Source organism: Oncorhynchus gorbuscha, linkage group LG07 (genome assembly GCF_021184085.1).
Source record: "Oncorhynchus gorbuscha isolate QuinsamMale2020 ecotype Even-year linkage group LG07, OgorEven_v1.0, whole genome shotgun sequence".
Taxonomy (NCBI): Eukaryota; Metazoa; Chordata; class Actinopteri; order Salmoniformes; family Salmonidae; genus Oncorhynchus; species Oncorhynchus gorbuscha.
The window spans coordinates 50,117,921-50,141,757 of NC_060179.1; the positions used below are offsets into that span (position 1 = coordinate 50,117,921).

Genomic DNA, 23,837 nt, shown 5'->3' on the forward strand with positions numbered 1-23,837 from the left:
ACACACACTGACAGCCAGGCTGGATGGAGATCCTAACACTGATGTTCACACGCTGTGATTGACATGGAGATAAGGTAGAGCTCAGCACAACCGCCCGCGTTACAGCAGGCAGGCTAATGACACGTGTGAGTGTGTGTGTGCATGTGTGAGAGAGAGAGGAGAGAGAGCAGTCCACAAGTCTTTACTAATTGGTGCAATGAGACAGAGATTTTTTTTAAAGAGAGGAAATTTCCCCGTAGCGCCAGAGTCTCACTATATTATACCATTTAGCCCCTATATATCCTATATTCTCACTAGTTTTGTGATATTTCACAGGGCCACATCCAGAATAAGCTAAATTCTAAAATTGTTTTCTCGAAGGGATCATTTTTGAGATACTGATGCTGATAATAAGCTAAGCGTTCAACATTAGATCAGTTATGTGTGGTTTACCAGTGAGTGAACACAATAGTGTGCCTCGCACGCCCATGTAAACACGGGACCTGAAAGGCTGGATGTTCTCCACCCCTTAACACATTCTGACAGTTCTCAGATAAAAAAAGATTCAAAAAACAACAGGCAGATGAATTACATCTGAACATGCGTGTAGCAAACAATATGGAGTATTATCCTCTCTTCTGGACCCATCCGCCAACGAGGCCCAGCATTGACGCAACCCACTGCAATATTGGGAGCTGCATGTCCTCCACGCATTAAGAAGAAAATGCTTGGTCCTGGCATGGGCAGTAATTTACACTGCACACCTTAATACAGAGGCTATGAATAAACCTATATATAAACCTATAGAGATGTAGATACAGATTCATGAGGTGCTTTTTGGTTCTTGTTGTGTTCCAGATAGGTTCCATAAAGGTTAACATGGACTAGAAAAAACCTTGACTACAAACTGTGTGTTTTTGTCAGCTGAGGGAAGCAGTGCAGCGGCGGGAGGAGGAGAGAAAAAAAGCCCTCAGCCAAGCCATCAAGTTGAACATTGAACTTCACAGTAGTAGCTGCCTTTCTATGCCTCTCCTTTTGATGTTACCTCCAAAGCAAAGGATCAAAGGCTTGGAGTGTGGCGTGGGGAAGTCCCAGGCTCTTAGTCTGCCAGCCTGTGATATATGCAAAAGTCTACGCCAAAAAAGAGAGAGCAAGCTAGGCAGAGATAGGGGAGAGAGAGTGCGAGAGTGCGAGAGAGAGAGAGAGAGAGAGAGAGAGAGAGAGAGAGAGAGAGAGAGAGAGAGAGAGAGAGAGAGAGAGACGGACAGAGAAAGGGGGAGAGGGAGAGACAAAGAGTGGTGTGAATGAGAGAGCACGAGAGAGCAAGCTTGCAAGGAATGTGGCTAAATAGTATTTTTTGCTTTTAATGAACGGCGGGAGATGATGCAATCGGCTGCTTTCTCTTATGTTGTTTAAGCTACAATGAGAGGTGAAAATAATGTGTGTATGAATCAGAGAATAGGCATGTGTTTGATACTAGGGAGGGGGGGGGGGGGGTACTGGCAGTGTTTGTTACCCTGCCCCCAATCCCCCAACCAGCCGTGCAGTACCTACCCCCAACCCCCATCGCCTTTCGAACATCAAGGGGGTGAGGCTGTGTCGTCTCTACATAAATATACAGTGTGCTGTTAAAGTGAGGACTACAGCAAACACAGTGGAGATGAAATGCACAGACACACACAATACGGGACATGGACAAACACACACACACAAAATGTGGGCTCAGCTGGGCCAAATACTGTAGCAGGTGTGCTGAAATTGTCAAACCTTTACTAGACACATACACACACCCTTTCCCCAAGGCTATGGGATTAAGAGGTCCAGCTGGCTGACAGCAAACCCTTCGTTCCCACGTATCCCGTCGATCTCCCCCCACAGCCCCTCCACCCCTGGTCTGCCAGCTAGCCAAGTCTGCAAGGAGGACACACCTGAACTTGACATCGATCGGCCCCAAGCTTTTGCTGCACACAGACACACACACTTGCGTGCTCAGACACACACAAAATCTAACCAAAGAAAAAGAGTGGCGAAAGGCAGAGGACACCTCAGGGAGGTGTATGGTTGAGGATGGATGAAAAGCAGGGCTTGGAATCGCCAGGGACCTCATGATACAATATTATCATGATATTTTGGTGCCGATACAATATGTATTGCAATACCCACGATTCTCACAATTCTATATATATTATGATTCAATACTCAATTTTTGTTGCGATTCGATGTTGGAAACATCTTGCTCACCATATGTCTTCCGCAGAGGGACAAGAGCGAGCCATGAGAAAACTCGTTTTGATCAGTCATGGAAATAAAAGTGCTGAAAAAAAATCGTCTCCCTATTTAAAAAAAAAAAAAGCTTTTTGTGTGCAGGTACAGCCAACTAACGGAAAAATGATAATGCGATATTACCAAAACGATATGATACGATATATCTTCCAACATAATATCCTGATCGTTTAGTAAATATTTTCTTAACTCTATTTCTTGAACTGCACTGTTGGTTAAGGGTTTGTAAGTAAGCATTTCACGGTAAGGCCTACACCTGTTGTATTTGGCACGTGAGTAATGAAATGTGATTTGATTTTTGATCTGGTTTGATATGTAACTGTATCAATCTTTTCCCCCCATCACTTTTTCCCTCCTTGATTGGGAGAACAAGGAACCATCCTTGAGAGAACTCTGAGAACCTACTATCCCTGCCATCCATGAACCAACTAGAACACTACATAGCATACAAACAAACACATCAACAAGCAGTCTTATGCCCAACACACACATCTAAATGCCCAGCCAATATCAATGTCAGTTGTGTTGTCCATCTACCCTTGGGTCACCGCCACAGCCCTATTCTTCAAGTTACAGATTCCTTAAGAGTCAAGGCCTTGAGAGAGAGAGTGGAGAAAAAAGACTGGAGGTACAACAGAATGAGCCTGTTGTTGGAGGAATAGGAGAACGTGAGACTGAAAAGAGAGAGAGAGAGAGAGACAGAGAGAGACAGAGAGAGAGAGACAGAGAGAGAGAGAGAGAAGGGGAGAGGGAGGAATATATAACATGGCTGGATCTTGTTTCGCGACAGCTGCCAGGTCAATCTGGACTTTTTGCATTTCCATGTCTTTGTGTGTGTCTGAGTATGAGTAGGCCTAGGCAATGTGAGTGGCTGAATGTATAGGTTATGATAGAACTACAAATTATTCCCTCGCATCAAGTGCTAAGGTATTGTATGTAAACACAAAACAGATGGGGCACTACCCATTGAAAATGAGTAGTTGAAGGATAAGGCCTTTTTCGCTATTCATTCACATGCAGAACCATTACATCCAATCTACAGTATAAGACATTCAGGCTTTCATTGACCTTTAAAAAAAATAGTTAGGTTACGTCATTGAATTTCTTTGGGAAATAGTGCATACAGCAAGAGAGAAATTAAGCACACAAAAGTTAGGCTAGTGCTCAGGCTCTGTAGCCATACTAGAGCATATCTGAGTGATGGCTCAACTGTGGAGAAAATACAGAAATAGGTAGATGCACTAAAAAAATATATATATAAAAAAATAAGGGGACACGTTTGGGGTGTGATCAGGGATTGTGTTGCTAAAGCTCGGCTTCAGTCTGCCTCGCCGTGATGGATAGCTAATGAGCGAGAGAAAAATCCATCCGATGATACAACAGAATACCATCGACAGGGCAGATCGCTAGCTCCCTCCTTATCAGCGACGGGTTAGGGGGAAGAAAAGACAGGAGGATAGACGAGGACAGAGGAGGGAGGGAGAGAATAAGAAAGAGAGTGTGAGAGAAAAAAATCCCAATGATGACATTAAGGATTTACTTTCAAAAGGACTCCCATTGATCTTTTTTGATAGACCTGCAATAAATCAAACCAGATTGACTCACATGAGGACGAAGCCTAATCCTTTAGTCAGATCCAGAAGAACTCCAACCAAACCAGCTGTTAATTTAGGCTTTACAAGATAAAGCAGGAGAAATCCAACCTGATGTACCCTAGGGCATGGGCTTACATCATCTCTGTAAAGCAATCAACTTATTGCCAGTTTCGAGAGGTAATCAGAGCACATACTGTGTGAGATAGGAGGGGGAGAGGGAGGAGAGAGGAAGAGGGAGAGAGTGAAGCAGAGAGAAAGAGAGAGCAGAGAGAAAGAGAAACAGATAGCCTGAGAGGCTAGAATAAATAAGCGAGTACAACAGAACACTGAAATGGGATAAAAAAAATTAAAAAAGAAGGACCTCAAAACGAGAAACTTAGCCCAAATATTGCTACACTAGAAAGTATGGAGGGTTTTTCCCAAATTGTGAATGTCTAGGCCTACCGCTACACAGGTCTATTGACTGAAATGCTGACTACGTGAAACAAAGTAACTTTGAAAAGATACCTTGAAGGAAGACGTTGTGTATGTGGGAGTACCTTTCTCCAATTATCTCTGGAGCAACAATATGAAACAGTGAGCGGAAAGTGGTAGGAGATGGCAACAGTAGCACTTGGGGATGATAGCTGAAGTGGAGCAGGCGGACTGCTGAAGGGGTAGCAGGCAGTGGAGGCCGCCGGCTCTATTTCTTGCCCTGAGCACCCTGTAATTTCCCTGGAGCCTCGCCCAGTCTCGGTCATGGTCCCCTATGGCTGGTGCCACCTCACCCGAGCCTTGCCAGGCACACTGTGGCTGCGCCATAGCAATTAAAACAGTTATTTTTGTTTCGGCCTTATTTTTCTCTCTCCCCCCTGACCGCTCCCAGCGGAAGTATTGCAAGACGCCATCCAGCCCACACTGGTAACATCGTCTAATGTCTTTTTCAGCCATGCATCCTGTGTTTGTATGTGAATGTGTGTGTATGTGTAATCATGATATAGTTGTTAAGTTCCTTTTCTGACCTAGGCGTGTTACTACAATGGGGATGCAAAGAATATGCATACCATACACACACACACACACACACACACACACACACACACACACACACACACACACACACACACACACACACACACACACACACACACACACACACACACACACACACACACACACACACACACACACACACACACACACACACACACACACACACACACACACATGCAGAGTTCACCCCTTGTCTCCTTGTCCTGTTTACTACATGCAACAAGATAAAATCTCAAATCCAATTCCGGGCCTTACAGGACCCTTCACTCTGGGATTTCAGAGGGGTGAAAAAAGCAGGCTCTGTAGTCTCTGGACACTGTCCAAGGGAAACTGATCCTCAGGAGTCAAAACAAAACCAGACGTGAAATCAGAGTTAAAACAGCTCCACCCTCAGCCCCCCTCAGCCCCCCCTTCACCTCCCTATCTCTCCGCCCTCTCGTGGTTACACTGGATGCACACAGGGATCACCATGACTTTGTGGGGCTCCTCTCGCCCCTCCAAATTGAAGGAGGTTTTGGGGCTTTGACACGGACCAGTACTTGTGTGTATTAGTGGTGAGCGGGCCAGCTGTTTGTTCACCCGCACCCGCCCGCAACTGCTAATAACCCATCCGCAACTACCTGACTATATGTGATAAATTGAAAATCTGAGGCCCGCACCCGAACCTAACCCGCAAATATAGACAATGCGCTGTAGGCTAAAGTCAGAGACAGCAGAATGTTATCTTGACAGGAGGTGCAGGATTTTAAAATATATTTTTCTGCTTATAATTTCAGACATTTTGGAAGGCTATTTGTTAGTCAATTTGTCTATAATTATATACATGCAGCTTCTCTTCTGTCATTATATGTTGCCCTAGAAGACTAAATAAACCCTTGCTCACTACCTATTCCCAAAAGCATTTGGCGATTGGCGTGTAGGCCATTTGGCGCTCGTACAGTTAGGCCCGAAAGCTTAGGCTTATGCACTAATGCCGGATAGCCTAAAATAATGAAAGAAAAACCTCAGTGTAGCCTATAGATACAAATTGCACAAGAATGATATATATATGGATTTTTAAGGTATTGTTTTCTCTTTATTCAACCAGCCTGCACGCCCACCTGCCCTTGATCCACACAATATTCCATAACCCTAAACCTGCGGATATAACTGCAGGGATTGCAGATTATGAGTAAACCCGCGCATCACTAGTGTGTATACAGGACACATCCGCCCCCCAGCCTGGGCCTGTGGTTCTGACAGCCCATCCTACCACGGCCTCAAGGTCACACTTTTAATTACACAGAAACAGTAATCTCACGAGACAGATGGCAAGCAGGCCGCCTCTCAATTACTTTATGCCCAATTGAATCATTACTGATGTTATTTGCTAAATCATGGCACACAAAAACACCACAAAACAGGATTTGTGCTACAAGTGTGGGGTGGGAGGGAGAAAGCAGATGTGCCTCTTGCCAAGCATCTGTGACGGAGATCAAAAAGGAATGAAGAACACAAGCACAGGACAGTGTTAGTTAAAAAAAACTATAATACTATAATCAGTGCCAGTGAAAATAGACCCTTATTTTTCATGAAGAAAATAATACATGGGCCTATGCAAAACAAGTCGGCTCCCAACAGCCTAGTTTGGTAAACCACATAACAAGGGCAATTTAAAAGTGAGGAAAAGTGTTTGTCTCTTAAAAGGAGAGAGGGAAGAGAGTTTGGTTTACGGGTTCTCTCTGGGCCTGACAGTTTGTCTTTGGGGAGCATCCTGGGACTCGGCTCCTTTCCTGAAAACTCAGCAGTGAGAGAGCTCCGCTCAGTGTCCGCCCTGCTGATGCTTCGCTCTTCCTGCCAATGGCTTCTGTGAACAATTAGAGGTCGGCTTTCCCAGCATCTCTGACCACAGCTCCTCAAGCATCTCAATCTCTAGCCCATCATTTCGAAGTGTTGGCTACTCAGATGTGCTTCAAACCAACACTGATGCCGACCGATATTGATTCGATATTGACACTATTACAAATGCCAAAGCCAAAACCAATGAAGAAAAACACATCCTGGTTAGTTTAGGTAAGAACTTAATAGCACAAATATTGCTGCACCGATGCTCATAAATACTTGAACTTGAGAGATAAATGCTTGGGTCTGACTGGTTGTAAATCCCCAGGCTGATTGGCTGCTCGTTTGGTCGTTGGGTATTTTTCTTGTCCTGATTGGTTGCACCCTGGTGTGTCATGTTCTACAACATTTATTTGGAGCCTCGTGCTAATGGGGGGTGCACCCCAACAGGCCAGAGGAGGGCTATAAATCTGTCCTAACCACCGGAGGGACAAAGAAGACATCAATGCAACAGAACATTTCCCCTACCAACAAGAACACTATGGCGACTCCCACCTCTTCTCCTCGATTAGAACAGAGCACCATGGGCTAAATCAGCACAGGAACTTTCAGGGGGATATATGAGACTGACTCGCCAAGTTGAGTCATTTAGACTGGGCCAAGTCTGAATCCATATACAGTATAATGGTTGTGAAAAATATCTGTCCCTCTAATGACCCTAATAAGACTGGCAGCTCCCCACTAAATGAGAACAGATGCGTCTAGTGGCACGTCCTATGTTGTAAAACGATCCTTAGCATATATAGAAAACTTCCAAGCTGTTTTTTTTTTTAGTCGGGGTGAGGAATTCTGTTGGCCTACAGAGCGCGACCAGCAGTTGTTCTCCCAAGAGAGTGGTGAGCGACTTGGAAGTAGGGAGGAGGGGGGATTCTGGAAGATGGTTGGATGTTACCAACCACATGGCATGTTGAGAAATTGAGGGATTCTTCCAGAGGGATTCGTAAAATGTGGGGTCCGCAAAGCGACGCCACAGGCCAAGTTACAGGATGAGGAGGTGTGGGGGTGGTGGGTGGAGGAGGAGAATATAGACAGCATCCCAGGCAAACATAAGGTTGAGAGGAAGTAGTGTGTATGGCCCAATACATCACTGGGGCCAAGCTTTCTTCCATCCAGGACCTATATACTAGGCAGTGTCAGAGGAAAGACCAAAAATTGTCAGAGACCCCAGTCACCCAAGTCATAGACTGTTTTCTCTGCTACCACAAGGCAAGCGGTACCGGAGTGCCAAGTCTAGGACCAAAAGCTCCTTAACAGCTTCTACCCCCAAGCCATAAGACTGCTGAACAATTCATCAAATGGCCACCGGACTATTTACATTGACCTCCCCCATTTGTTTTTTACACTGCTGCTACGCTGTTAATTATCTATGCATAGTGACTTCAGCCCTACCAACATGTACAAATGACCTCGACTAACTTGCACCCCTGCACAGTGATTTGGTACAGGTACCCCCTAGATACTGTATATAGCCTCGTTATTGTTATTTTGTTGTGTTACTTTTTATTATTTTTTCCTTTCTGTTGGATAAGGTCTTGTAAGTAAGCATTTCAAGGTAAGGTCATATTCGGCGCATTTGACTAATAAAGTTTAATTCGATTTTTTGATCTCATGCACATTCACTCCATGGCCCTGACAATAAAAGTTTCCTGTTGCAATCTCCAACTCTGCCATAGTTCTGGGGTTAAGGGTTTGGGGAATAGCAGATAGGTTGAGTACGGAAGATTATGCTCTGGCAAGCTGGAAGGACAGGAGTCTACAGCTCCAATCACTAGGCCTATAATGCAAACTAACCCACACCCTTGGATTAAGTAATGAAATGCCAATATTGGTCCACAGTAGTAGCATCTAGCAGCCTGCTAACAACACTAATCCCTGCTGAGATTAGGGCGAAGAATTCCACCCAATACCTTCTCCTAACCCCACACCACAGCCATGGACTCCTGCCCTCCCAGCTGCTGTGTGTGTAGCAGGGTGGGCGCCATGGCAGGCAGCTCTGACACCTGTCTCGAACAAGTGCCAGCATTCACACAGTGACTCTGGTTTCCTGAAGCTCGCTGCCTGGCAGTCAGGTGACAAACACTAACCCACAACTCCTCTGACAGTGCACACACACACAGTAGGCACACACACAGCAACATCTTAACCAAGAGGCACTTAAGTGTGATCAAGACCACTTACAAAGCCTCAATACCATGGCTAGAGCGGCCATACCCTCTCATGTTTCTCAGATATCAAACCCCTGATTCAATCTGTGGCTTGGAGCTATAAACCAACGCTTCCCCCAGTCTCTCGCCCGCCCCTCTGTAACCACCATTTTTGCATACCGCTCGACTTGCGTAACTGTTGAGTGGTTTCTCTCCCGGGAGACAATGACTGTGTACAGAGCAGGCCAAATCTTTCAACTTTAAATAGGCTACAGATTGTGAGAGAGACAAAAAGACGTTCGGTCCACTGTATAAAAATAAACATTTCTATGAGTGTTGAGTAATGTTGCTTCTTTAAAGGGGTGCTGAACTTCCTGATTTGGCCTTGGAACTTCCTGATTTCGCCAATTACCATCAGCCGAATGGTGTGCGACTGTGGCAAAGTCGGTTTGACATTTGATAGCCTACCTCTGGGGCTAGATAGGGACTCTGGGGATAGTTAGGGACTGTCAATAAATTACACAATTAAATTAAAATCTCAATAAAATCTTTCAATATACAATATACACTACCGTTCAAAAGTTTGGGGTCACTTAGAAATGTCCTTGTTTTTGAAAGAAAAGCACATTTTTGGTCCATTAAGATAACATCACAATGATCAAAAATACAGCATAGACATTGTTAATGTTGGAAATGACTATTGTAGCTGGAAACGGCTGACTTTTGGGGGGAATATCTACATAGGCGTACAGAGGCCCATTATCAGCAACCATCACTCCTGTGTTCCAATGGCACGTTGTGTTAGCTAATCAAAGTTTATCATTTTAAAAGGCTAATTGATCATTAGAAATCCCTTTTGCAATTATGTTAGCAGAGCTGAAAACTGTTGTCCTGGTTAAAGAAGCAATAAAACTGACCTTCTTAAAACCTCTTATGGCTGCGATCCCTGTACAGGGATCAACATCAGGGGAAATTTCAGAGTGACAACTAAAAATACAACGTCGTATCATTAAACATTCTTGAAAATGCAAGTGTCTTACACCCTCCAAAATATTAGAATCTTGGTAAACAAACTACGTTTTCCAATTTAAAATAGCTATTACAGAGAACAAATACCATGATTTTGTTTGAGAAGAGCAATCAACAACAGAAACATTTTCCGCCATGACAGTTTTTACACATTCACATCTGAAGGTAAAGTTATGACTTACATTCTGATATCTTGCTCTTATTTCTCTTCCTGAGGGTCCCAGTGAACAAATAAAGTTTTCTTTGATAAAATCCATTTTTATAGCTTAAATCGAAACATTTTGTAACCCGTTTGTGCCGTGAATTCCAACTCTATCAATTTTTTATGGAGCATTTGACGTAATTTCACACGGTAAACCATCATTTATCTAGTCATGGTTGGTTTCAGTGCATTCCTCTGGATGTTTGCAACACAACCAAACGCCATTGTTTTTTTTGCGGGGAGTATTGACCGAAGTGAACTGATTTGAAGACAACGAGCAATGACTACCTTGCGCACCAATCATTTTAGCGAAGCTTCGTTGATGGACTGTATTTCTGCCCAATGATCTTCTTGAAATCTAGCTGGGTAGATAGCCAATGAGCTGAGGTAAACGCCAGTGTGTAATGGTTTTGGGTTGGACCACCATTCCTTGTTTGTAAACTGTTGTCCTGATTTAAAGAAGAAATACAACTGGCCTTCTTAAGACTAGTTGAGTATCTGGAGCATCAGCATTTGTGGGTTAGATTACAGGCTCAAAATGTCCAGAAACAAAGAACTTTCTTCTGAAACTCATCAGTATATTCTTGTTCTGAGAAATGAAGGCTATTCCATGCGAGAAATTGCCAAGAAACTGAAGATCTCGCACAATGCTGTGTACTTCTCCCTTCACAGAACAGCACAAACTGGCTCTAACCAGAATAGAAAGAGGAGTGGGAGGCCACGTGCACAACTGGGCAAGAGGACAAGTACATTAGAGTGTCTAGTTTGAGAAACAGATTTCTCACAAGTCGTCAACTGGCAGCTTCATTAAATAGTACCCACAAAACACCAGTCTCAACGTCAACAGTACTTGTCATCTTGCTCAGTTGTGCACCCGGGGCCTCCCACTCCTTCCACTCCAGACTGACGAGTTTCAGAAGAAAGTTCTTTGTTTCTGGCCATTTTGAGCCTGTAATTTAACCCACAAATGCTGGTGCTCCAGATACTCAACTAGTCTTAAGAAGCCCAGTTGTATTTCTTCTTTAAATCAGGACAACAGTTTTCAGCTGTGCTACCATAATTGCAAAAGGGTTTTCTAATGATCAATTAGCCTTTTAAAATGATAAACTTGGATTAGCTAACACAACATGCCGTTGGAACACAGGAGTGATAGTTGCTGATAATGGGCCTCCGTACGCCCATGTAGATATTCCATAAAAAAAATCTGCCATTTCCAGTTACAATAGTCCTTTACAACACGAATAATGTCTAGACTGTATTTCTGATCAATTTGATGTTATTTTAATGGACAAAAATGTGCTTTTCTTTCAAAAACAAGGACATTTCTAAGTGGCCCAAAACTTTTGAACAGTAGTGTATAGTTGTTTGAGGGTTTTTAAGTCATTGAAATATTGAGTTATTATTATTTAAAAATAATGTCCCATGTACATGGTGTAATTTACTGCTGGTCCCTAACTAGCCCCATAGGGATATCGATTATCAAACCAAATTGACCATGGGCATTACGATCGGTTCACGTGCAGCTGAGCTCCGAATTGATGATTACTTGGGTGCTGCCAGCTGTGGTCATGATTGAAATAAACCCAACCCAAGGAAAACTCTTACGGTACCCTTCATTCCGCAACATACATTTTTTTCCTTTCATCTAGCAAATCCCTTATTTTGGACAAGACTGAATTTATGACCAAAATGATCAATGATTAAATTCAAAACGAGAAGTTGGTTTTGAAGGGCAATCGCCCGTGAATAGAACCGTGAGAAGGAGATAGCGTGCCTGGAGTAAACATCGGAATCCATGCTGTAATTGTAACTTAACTGTAAACTCCCCTGAGTTCACTGAGAGTATCAGAGTCAAGCTGGGTCAGGGGGGGTATAATTGAGTTGTAGTCCAACAACAGCTAGGCCTACAACTGACACCACTGTAGCCACTTTGAAACATTCTACTATTACTACTACTAGTGCTAGCACTTTTTTATCCATAATATATTTACGCTATATAGTGAGCTTGTCACCACTGTTGCTTGTATGAAAAGTACTCCAGTAGTATACCACTAGTAATGGGGGGGATGTGAGGTCAGGGGTCCAGGCTGAGTGCTGGGGCAGTGGACTGGACCTGATTGAGCGCTGCAGTCTCTGGTATGGAGATGCTGCCGGTGCTCACTCTACCGCCCAGCGGACCACAGCCTCTTTCCTCGCCTCATTTGCACAGCAATCCCGCTTTTCTGCACTCAGTGTATCTTTTTGTCATTTCCCTGCTGAGGGTTCATTTGTATTATCTGCTGAAATGGCAGGCAGAGGGAGAAGGAGGTAGGGAGGAGAAAGGGGGGTCTGGTCCCAAAGAGACTGTGTTTCTTTACAGCAGTGAATCTCAACGGCAACCTCCCCCTGCACACACACAGACTGACACTCAGGCCCAACTCCCCTCCATGACTAATGTGCCCCGACACTCATACATCACCCGTAAATTGGCCAAATGAATTAACCACGGCCCCTGTGTAGTGTTACAGACTTTAAATGGATTTTCCCCTCTCCAGGTCTGCCCAATAATTGCATTTATCCATCTTGTTGAAGCGCAGTTTACACACTTGCTAACATCATGCCAATCCCGGCTACATTTTCTGCTCCAATGGTGGGAGATTTGTCATTGGATCATAACAGGTAATTCAAACAACAATTAGTTTGATGACTCAACCATATGTCAATGTCTGGCTACCCAGTAGGCAAGGCCTTGGTGGAGCAAAGGGCCCTTCTATCAGTCTGTCTGTCTCAACCCCACCCGTTCTCAACTCTCCCCTGTTTTCTGAGATAAAATACAGTCTTGTATTTATTTAATATCAATCATGCAAACCTCCAGGTTGAAGCAACCCATGGCTGTGGTACCTAAGAACTAAATGAGGCCTGTAGGCAACCATGCAAACACACAGAGGCAGACAAACGAGGCTATGGCTGTGAACACTGGTGTGGGTGGGGGTCATCGCTACACTTGTGTAGTGTTTGAACAGTAGTGCATTAGACACTCTGGGGCCCACAGGACAATTCAGCTATGTAAACACAGAGGAACTTCCTTCCCTCCGGTCCTTCAGGCCTGCACTAAGACGACCCACTGTTTAAACAGCAGAGAATTCCTCCGCCCGCCTGGCCCTACCAGAGCAGCTGCTCTCCACTGAGGCCTCAGTGCAGGACAGACCAGAGACAGGCTCAGTGTTTAGTCAAAGTGCTCAGGGTAATCCTCCAAAGACAAATAAATATGTACAGACAGACAGAATCTGGACTGAATTGACAATAAAGACTTAGCATGGCCATAAACGGTGTATTATATATTTTTTTACCTCGACTGTAATGTCTGAATGGGTTTTATTTGTTCACAGAAATTATAGACTAGTCACATGGGCAAAGGCAGATTAGCTAACCAGAAGATCAAGAGTTAAAACTGGGAAAATATTCCATCCTGAAATCTTGCCACTCAACATCACCTGTTATGACAACGCCAGTAATATATCTTTATTGATATTTGAAGAATGCTCGAAGCATAAAGATACCGGGGCAGTAAATGGTAAGATAAAAAATAAGATGGGGGGGGGGGGGTAAAGAAACTCCTCGTTCTAAAGGGCACCGTGACAGACGACACAGAAGCCAGTCACATGATCTTCACCTGTCACCCTCGCAAGATGGACAATCCAGACCTCTTAGTATACTTTCAATATTTTATTAATCACTTAAGTTCAAAGATCTTCATATTTGTTTTCTATAATTATTATGTATAAATCGTTTCAGTTGACTGTCAATCAAACCTGTTATAATACTGTACTAGGCCTAATCTAGAAAATCATCTTTTACTTTCATCCTTTTCCCTGTAGATATTTATCTTAGTACTATATGACTTGCTAACACCATGAACAACCGGTCATTATTTCAACCCATACCTTGGGATCCTGAATTCAATTGTTTTCTACTTCAATAGTGCTACATTTCTTCTGCTTGTCAGTTGATTTGGTCCTCATTCCACATCAGTCCCCTCTGGCTGACAGCGAAGGCCACTCATCCCACCTCGGGCCAGTTGTCCAAACAGACACTCAATTCACTTTGACCCCTTGGGGAGCCAATTGACAATTCACTCAGTACTGGGAGTCAATTTCTTCACTTTTGGAATTGACCCCAAACACTGACACCATTCCTCAGTGGAGAGTAGAATGCATTAGGGGCATTTAAACCTATGCTTTTCATACAAACAGCCCGCCCACCCACTCACACACACACAGACCACAACATACAATATCCCACAACAGTGTCAGAAGTGGTATTCATTCTAATCTACTGCCTACTAAGAACACAACATAGCATGTGCCCATGTGACCAGCAATTCTCATGAAATGTTATCTACTGTACACAAAGTGACAGCTGTCTATTTTAAGGGGTAGGCTAATATTATTTTATGTAAATAGATTTCTAACGGGCAGCTAAAGAGCTGACACTGGAAATGTTTTCTTAATCAATTTTTTCCGGACATTGTTGCACAGACCCGTAAAATCTCTCACTATTCCACAGTGTGCGCAAAGGGCTTACATTTCATTAGACTTGTGCATTTTACATACAGTAATCTCTGAAACATTTTGTTCTAAATCCTACAATAATCTGGAGATTAGTAGATACATTTCTTCTGCTTTGGCTCTAAAGCTCCCTCACCTTTTCAAGCAGTTATAAAATCAGCACTTTTAACGGCAAACAAGCAGACAATCACCTCATTAGTGTGCTCCCATACACACACAAACCACTCCGCAGAGCTTATCCTCCTGCAATTAAAAGTTGAATTAGAAGATTTAAAAAAGACATGGTTCTCCATGATGTGTTTGACATATTACAAAACGGTCCCTCGCATCTGAAAGGTTTTTGTCCAGATTATTTGAACAAAGGGAAAGTTCCAGAATTCAAATGTGCATTCACAAACTAGACAGACAGGATACCAAATTATCTATGCTCCTTACAAATCCAGAAATCCTTGACATTTGTGAATATCTGAAATACAGCAGATAATCACCATAATAGGACACTCGTCAGACTGCAGAATCTTTTTATGCAGGATTTAATATTGTAATGACAATGTCTTAATATATGCAATGTATTTTCCCTTTGAAGTTAAAAATAGACGGGTAGGTTCGCTGTAGCTTATAACAATGGTGAGATGGTATAGGGAAGATTAAGTGCTAAAGGGTGGTGGTTCACATATTTTCACCAAACATTGCAGGTGATGATGATTCATAATCACTTCTCCCAAAAACACTAAGCTCTCCTGAGTGAGATTTCCACACAGTGGAACAATCTAGAGCAATCTGACACATCCATACAAGCCTGGCCTACTACAGGTGTTCCCTGCACATTGGCATGGCTAGTCATTATACAGTCCAACATGATCTTTAAGAGCTATGATAAAGTTACACACCCCCAATGGAAAACTCAAGCACTTTTATCTCTCATCATAAAAGGGTTAGAGGAGCAGCTCCTTTCCCAACAGAAAGCATGTCAGCCTCCCTGCACTTTGACCCTCCCCAAACACACTCCAATCCAAACAAGCCCAGCACCACCAAATTCCTCCACCATCAAACAATCCACTCACTCGATGACGCTTTTGGTGTCGACATTTTGATAACGAGGCATGGAAACAGGTGGAGAAGTGGCCAGAATCATTAAGAGGAAAAGCCACACACATGGCCTGTCCACATCAACTGTGGCAATAAACTCGTCCCAACCCCCCCTTCTCTTAGTCTTGCTGTTTTTTTGGAGGGGAAGATAAATGTGAGGCCTGGGGGCACTATTGTTTAGAGATCGAACCAGGAACTGTCGCTGTTCTCATTGCCCCGGCATTCACAGAAATTATGCGCCCTATTCAGACCACACACACATACACACACACACGTCGCTGGACACATTTCCCGCTTTTCTTAAACCCCACATTCTCTCCCACTCTGCTAAACTCCTTTCGCTGCTGGAGACTCACGGCATAATGAATGAATGGGCTTACAGAAATATGCACACTCAGACGAAAAATAAATATACGTAGTCTTAAATTGAACAAATAAAAGTATCAATAATTATTTACCTAAAAAACATTCAGTAACATATCTTACTGTAAAATGCTACATAAACAGTTTTTCACTATAAAAGGTCATTGGTCTAATTATCCTTAAACAGGCAATCAATACTACAGAGCTACATCTTATCTTTCTACTGGATGCAGTGCAAAAGCACAGCTCTATTGTAAAGGAATACAAACCCCTGCTAACACCTGCTCTAAACTATATTGATCCCATAATTGATGGAAAGAGAAAACAACTTTGAGCTTCAGTAGAATTATAGAATAAAAGGATGAGATTGTCTATCAGTATCATCTAAGGAGTCATTGCCTGCAAGGTAAACCTTGATATCTCGACTAGCAGTCCAGGGCTAACGCAACCAACACTCCCAACACGTGCGTTTGTATTGGAACACTTGATAGATATAAGGACAATAGAGCAAAGAATCCTAAGAACTGCCCCTTGAAATTCAAGGAACATCCATGCATCTTACATACTTCGGATCTAGGGAGCATAGTACATGGAACATAAAACGTGAGTGCACACTGCATGCACATACTATGCCGCACACATGTGGTACATAGATGCAAATGCAAACACACAAATAGGATATAATTTGATTTCCATGTTTCAGGGAGCCCCAAGCCCTGTGGGCCGGCAGTAAGACTATATTTAACAGATGACAAAAGTTGCATTCCAGATGTACAGTGAGATCTTTGTGTTGAGCTTTATGGAAATGCATGGGAGAGAGAGAAAATGAGAGGGGGTGAGTGGAGGGGAAGGAGAAGAGGGGGGGGGCACCAGTGCACAGCTGCTAAGCTAATGCTGTTTTTTGAGACAGAATAGCATAAAGCAGTGTGGCCCAGTGATAGGGAATTGGAAGGTTGGGGGGGGGGTTAGTTGTTGCAGTATGGGGGAAAGTGTATTTGTCAGTAGTCTATGCAATGTGCCTTCCCAGCCACAGTTCTATTGAGGAAGAAAAGTTAGATATTTCAGTTATAGGCCTATTTTTATTTTAAAAATGTGCATTCAGCACAACACACATTTGAAATTGAACATGAGATTAGTAGTTCTATTACCCAAAGCTCAATTGCATAGGTTTGATAAATACATTAAACAAAACCAGGGTTGATTGTGCAGTTGGGCATAAACTACACCCAAACTCTGTTCACTACCACCAGGGAACTACTCCCATCACAGTATTTAAAAAACCTCATTAAAAACACACCCATAAACATGTTGGACTGACTGATTTTGTTGTGTGTCGTTTCAAACGAACTGACCGAGAGCCATTTTTGTATGGTTTCACAGCTTAGCCTGCCAACATCATCAGCATAAGACAATTAAGTCCTGCCAGTGAAAGAAAAAAATATCAGTAAATATTTACATCGCAAATCTTTACCAGTCATTCACTAGGCGCTAACAAAACCTTACTGTACTCTCCCTCTCTCCCCCTCCTTCCCCTCTCTCTTTCTCTTTCTTTCTCTACATCTGCGATTCATTGACTTTACAATTTACCACATGTCGAGATGGGAGAGGTCGAGCCTCCATCTGAATCACTACACAAATATGCAAGTGATTTATTGTTTTAAAAACTGTGGGCCGATTTAGTGCAACTCCACTTTTCCTGAGCATTACTCCTATTGGCAGACCATGAACAATTACAGTTTGGACTAATTAAGCTTGGAGAATGTGCAGTGCGCCGCTAATGTCTAGCAGGCCTCGATTTTAGTTTAATGGTGCCAAACTTTACTTCCCAACTTTACTCCCTCAAATCCAAAACAGATTGCACTTTTTATGGGTGTTTATCAAGCTCAAGAAAAATAAGGACCTTTTATTTTCCTTGCATGGGATGAGAAAAATAAAGAAGTGGAAGGGGGGTGAGAAAGAAGTGGAAAAGATAGAGGGAAAAAGAGGGCATGAGTGAGAAAGAGAGCGTGTCCTTCACAGCCTAAAAAAATGTGGAGTGCATTTTGCGAGGAAAGACTAAATGTGGACGCGTAGTGCCATGAACCCCCTGCGGATTGCAATTAAGCCCTATTAACATGTAAAGCCAATTTGATAAGGTGTGGGTCTATCCCCTAAATCCGCATTAAGATATCTTTCCTCACCTCGCAGGGACAAGCCATTCAGAGCTGTACCAGAACACACATAATCCATATGATATACTAGTGTTATGCATATTCTGCTAACATGTTTAAAAAGATACTGTGTGTGTCAATTATACAATTTTGGCCATACCAGTACATCTACATACACACAAAGGATTACACTATGTATTACATTTGGGCTAATGTACAAATAACACAGCTGATCTGATCTTGCCACAAATCCAACATTCCCTCCCAAAAATGTCAAAATTGTGTAAGTCATTAATTGTGAAGGCAAGCACCATTCATATTTAAATAGGTGGCTCTACCGCAATAGAAGAGATACTGCTGCAACAATACAATTGAAACAAAGAAAATAGGAAAAAGGCTATTGTTTCAATCATACAATGCCTCTTGCCAAGCTTCCTGTGGAATTGCCACGGGTTTCGAGAGTGTCTTTATTTCACTCTAAATAGACCAGGGGATGCTGGGTGTTGCGTTCTCGCTCCCTCTCTCTTTTTGGTTCTTTTTAAAACTACTCATAATTAGACGTTGAAACCCAAAACCAAAAACCCCAGCCAAAAGTCTCCAGGCCCCAGGAATTATGGGGCCAGGGGTGGCGTCAAATATCTTAACATTCATAAGTCTGAGGCAGTAAATAAACCCGGCGGATTTACGGCCCTGCAGCCCTATGCCAGAGTGCTGGCCGCCCAGCCCCCGCTCCCTCTCTTTCCTCTCTGCATACCTGTTGAGGTGTGATGTTAGCCAGCAGCACTGAAGTTAACCCGTCACCTTTTTCAGAAAGCCCCATGTTAGCATGAGCATCTGCACAATCGCAGAGAGAGAGAGAGGTGCAAGGAACAGCATGGCACCCGGAGTTAGCTGGCCAGGCCACTTCACCAATTCAACCTGTTCCCACTGAACCAGCAGGCCTTTGTGTGAGGTTAAGAAAGGAGGGAGAAGAAGGAATGGAAGGACGAGGGGAAGAAGAGGGCAGGAGGCCTAACACCCTGGGCATAACGTCATGTCAAATTGCTAAATTATTCCAAATTGTACAGCTTTTTAGATTTAGGTGGTTGGAAAAAACAAACTCACGCTCGTTATAGCTGTCTGAGGTCAGACAGATTATAGTAACCTCCACACATTCAAACACACACACAGACTCACACACAAAAAAAGACATGCAGTAACGGAATCACAGGAGCCATGGAAAGGCATGCCCAAAATGTCAAGATCATGGCCAGTTGGCAAAAAAAGAGAGAAATCAAGTGGCAAGGCTGTAACATTACTAACATCACAATCATATCACATTGGGCCATTATATGTCTAAAAGTATGGAAACAACAAAAAAAGATTGCACGCATGCCAAATCATGAATTCCAAAATAATAGTACTGAACCGTCTGTACCAATGAGACCCAAAATTGATCAAATGAGAAAATTGGATTGAGGAGAAAAAGCAACCAACAAAGCCTGCTTTATCAAAGAACCACACAACAATGGAGTGAGCTAGCCATTTCTAATCACAGACACAGTACCAGTTATATTCTGTAGCCTTCCTTACTAGTTAGGGAGGAAGACAGATAATCAATGCCCAGGTGAATTATTGATGCTATACATTTATGAATACAACAGCCACACACAAAAAACACTAATGGGTGGACACACACGGTGCTAAATGTAACCCGACCTGAGAGGAGGGTTGGGTTAGTGCACTAGGTAAACCATCATAAGCCAAAAAGGTATGATGTGATCTTGAATAAAGCTGTACTGAACATTTATAGTGCATTTGATCACGTTTGCAACGTCTCCTTGCATTGTAAACCAATTAAACACGGATCACTGGGTTTATCTAAAATGTTATTTTTGCAGATGATCTTATCTTGCATACAGGGAGGTGGTGGAGTATGGAGTAGACCGAATGACGGAATGACAGTGTGTAACAAAACTGATCAAATAGGCTACTATGAAAACCTTCCAAGTTTGAATTACCTCTGACAACCACTGAACTAATGGGCACAAGGAGGTAGACTGTACACAGACCTGATATCAGATTTGAGACATGTACAGCAGCATCTTCTTACACTGCAAGGGCATTCCATGACTTTGCTCATGTCAGTTTGGTATATAAGCATCTAATGTGGAAGTTATGTGCGCAAGCACTGGACCTGGCACTATAGTGAACATGTGCAAAAAGAAAATAACCCATTGAAACAAATAGCCAGCTAAAACCCAGTGTGGATGTGTGCACTGATGGGAATAAAGGATGACTAGTCCTGCAAATGCACCAGTATTGTGAACATGAGGGACACACTACTGCGTAATAATGGTAAAGAATGTCAAACGGTCACAAATATGCACAAGACACACATTTAATAAAAACACCAAATCATAAAATATACAAATAGCAAGATAATTCGGTAAGATGTAAATAAAGTGCCATATATGTGCAATTATTTTGTAGACATGTTATAAGACATGCTTAAAATACTTACATGTGTCAGACAGAAAAGGGTGCATTACATTGTCTATCACATGTGTGTTCATTTTCAAGGTGTGTGTGGTGCACTAAATTGACGAAACAAATATCCGTTTCATTACCCAGAGGTAAATATGGGGGTAAGATCATATTTCCTAATGCCTGGTCTTTGCCTTAACCTTGTAAGATGAGATGACAGGTCCTAAAGCAATGACTTGTAATTGCAACCATTAATTTTTATTTTTTTTAAGGTTTAGAAAATTATCCAGCCTAAGCATTGCTATTGCCCAGTGGGACTAGGAGGTGGCGAGTAAATGAGTAAGTATGCATAATTATAGCTGAGCTGATTGCCTCTAATAAATAACATGAATTTATTTATAAATAACATTTTACATGGCACATGCTTTTAAGAGCGATGGTTTACCCATTACAGGCTAGCGTGGTAAACATGGGCTACAACATGTAAAAATCAAACCATTTCCAGCCTATAAATAAATTATTTCAAATGTATTTAAATGTTTGAGGTAAAAATATTAATGTCTGCATATTCAAAGTAACTGTCAATGACAGGCCTCTTTCAGCTAATGTCAATGCAGTTTGACAAATGCAAATGACATAAATAAACTAATTAACACATTGGCTTTGTTTTTATAAGGTCCTTTCTCAATGCTTTTCTGAGTTTCCTGTATGTTGATATATTTATAGAAACTTGTGTTAGGTGTTATTATACTGCCCTAGGATTTAAAAAAAAGTTTAAATGGGTCATGTGTTTTAAGCGTTAAAGAAAAAAACGTTTCCAATGAGGTTGTAGCGAACATAGCGAAGGCTCAGTATAACATTATATTAGGGGGCGGTATGAAATCAAAGCCAGAGATAGCCTAACAAACACTCACATAATAATACAGTAATAATAATAATAACAATAACAATGCTAATAATAATAACAATAATAATACAATCAAGAAGAGGCAGCATAATAATAATAATTTTCAATTGTCCACTATAAACTGCTATGTTATTATTGAGATTCATGTTCATATTTTGTACTATAATTTGATCACAGGTGTACAAAAAATAGAATATTCATCATGTGCGCATGACCTTGCATACCATTTGTTTTATTTGAGGTGATGGAAATGAATTGATTATCCCTATTCCTAGAATGCTACAGAGAAACATGCAGGCACACTGTTGTAAGCGACATGCATGCCATTGTACAGTTCATGAAAAGTTGCGAAACTTCTGTCTACATTTAACAGCTAAACACACCTAGCTGGGTGTCAATGCGCGTTTTTTCAAGGCTACGTGGGTCGTGTGTGTCCAATAATGTACGCACATCGGTGTAAATAAATGAACTTACTGTGCGAGCTGTTGGAGAAAGTGATCCATTCGGAAGGTACGGGCTTGTAAGATCGGGGATCATTATAAATGGATAGCCCGGGTACGGTGGGCTCTTGAACAGCCCTCCATCTTGCCTTTTCGCAGCTAACATGGCGGGGGGAAAGAAGAAAAACTTTTATAAGTGCCTTGACAACTTTTATACATCTGAGATTTTAGAAGAAACCCACTCGGTACGCTCATATGCCATTGTGTACAAATCTAAGAGACAGACAAGCAGAAACTCACCCTCCTCTAAACTTTCTCTTGTTTTGTCTCTGAAAGTTTCAGACCTAGGCGGAGGCCGTCTTTCCGCCTTGAAAAACAACGAAACACAGGGGTTGCATTAAAGAAAAACATAGGGAAATCATTACTTTTATATACCGTGGTTGCACATTTCGCCCACAATAAGTAAATGTTTGTAAACTACGAATGCCCAATCGATTCCGATTATTTCACTTACCTCCGAATCTGACGAGCTGTTTTGATTTGTTTCTGATTCATTTACAAGAGAAGATTTGACATCTGCTAAATCCCTTTCTGCCGATAAGTTCTCCGAAATTTTTTCATCCTGCTCCCCTTCGTCTTTGAAGGAAATCATTTCATCGTTCGCACCCAAATCGTCCCCTCCACCGCCGTTGAGCTGCGGCATTTTCCCGAGCAATTTTGGGGGGCAAAAACACAAAGTTTTAAACCCTTGATCTTGGTGATCTAGAATCCGAGTTAAAGTTTAGAGTCTGTATTGGCGTTTTCCAAGCACTGGCGGTTTATACAAACTAAAAAGAGGGGAACCTTGGCAGAAAAAGAAGCCGGAGATGGAGCTGAGCCGCTCGGATTGAGTGAGTTGAAGTTGGTCGGAGTGGTTTTCAGTTCAAAGGCGGCGCTGATTGACAGATAGAGAGGGATGGAAATAGAGAGAGTCTGGATTCAGGATTATTGACAGGGAGAAACACACAAGAAACTAATGAGATTCAAAAAAGGGAGGGACTTGAAGTGACGTTTTCATAAATAGGGAGAGAGAAAAAGGCTGGAGGAAGACGACGGACGAGTGTGCAGTTCGAAAAGCGGGTGAGGAAAAGGCAGTTTTGGTGAGGAGCGCGGGACAGTGAAGCGCCCCTGTTTGCTTTTGTGCTGTTATAGCAAAATAAGCGAATGACTGGAGTTACTTGTAAATACGGATTGAATATATGGGCGGTCTCCCGCTGAAAATGAGTAGAGAACACTTCCTTATTTTCTACAGTTTCAATGTAGCAATTTTGAAAAGCCACGACATAGGGGCCAAAAGTTTACCGCGCATGCTTTCCAGAATGAACTTGAATAAGCCTATATCCCATCAACATTTGCTTCGGGTAGGCTATGAAGCAGTATGAATACCATTTTGATCGCTATGACAGCTTGAAGCCTTTCCTTATTTTTTCTTTAACCCTTTTAAAGCAACCTATAATATATGTCAATTATATTGGACATTTTGTTGTACATTTCTCATATCATATTGCATAATCTTCTATTATAGACTATATCCTCAATTAGGTTGCATCCATAGCCTATGCATTTTCATTCAAACATGTTGTTCTACTTAATTAAGATAGGCCTATATTTTCATGGAGTGTGAAATATAAAGGACGCGACGATGAAGGTACAGACGTGCTCTAACAGTCTGCACACCGTTGGGAAGACTA

The 23,837-nt window shown here is 42.4% G+C and overlaps 1 protein-coding gene across 29 annotated transcripts in view; it reads right to left on the reverse strand.

The window, feature by feature from the left end:
* Positions 1-23,250, reverse strand: part of LOC124039973 (transcription factor 7-like 2) — a 100,590-nt gene extending 77,340 nt beyond the window's left edge. For 4 of the 29 annotated variants that reach the window (XM_046356594.1, XM_046356595.1, XM_046356585.1 and 1 more), the window contains exons 1-3: positions 22,622-23,241; positions 22,408-22,474; positions 22,142-22,266 (exon numbers count right to left, since the gene is read on the reverse strand). In XM_046356594.1, the coding sequence (XP_046212550.1) occupies positions 22,142-22,266; positions 22,408-22,474; positions 22,622-22,810 (381 nt within the window). In that variant the 5' untranslated portion in view covers positions 22,811-23,241. Of the gene's footprint in view, positions 1-22,141; positions 22,267-22,407; positions 22,475-22,621 lie in introns of all 29 variants that reach the window. The other 25 variants (XM_046356609.1, XM_046356602.1, XM_046356610.1 and 22 more) reach the window with 13 other exon arrangements.
* Between the last annotated feature and the right edge of the window lie 587 nt (positions 23,251-23,837).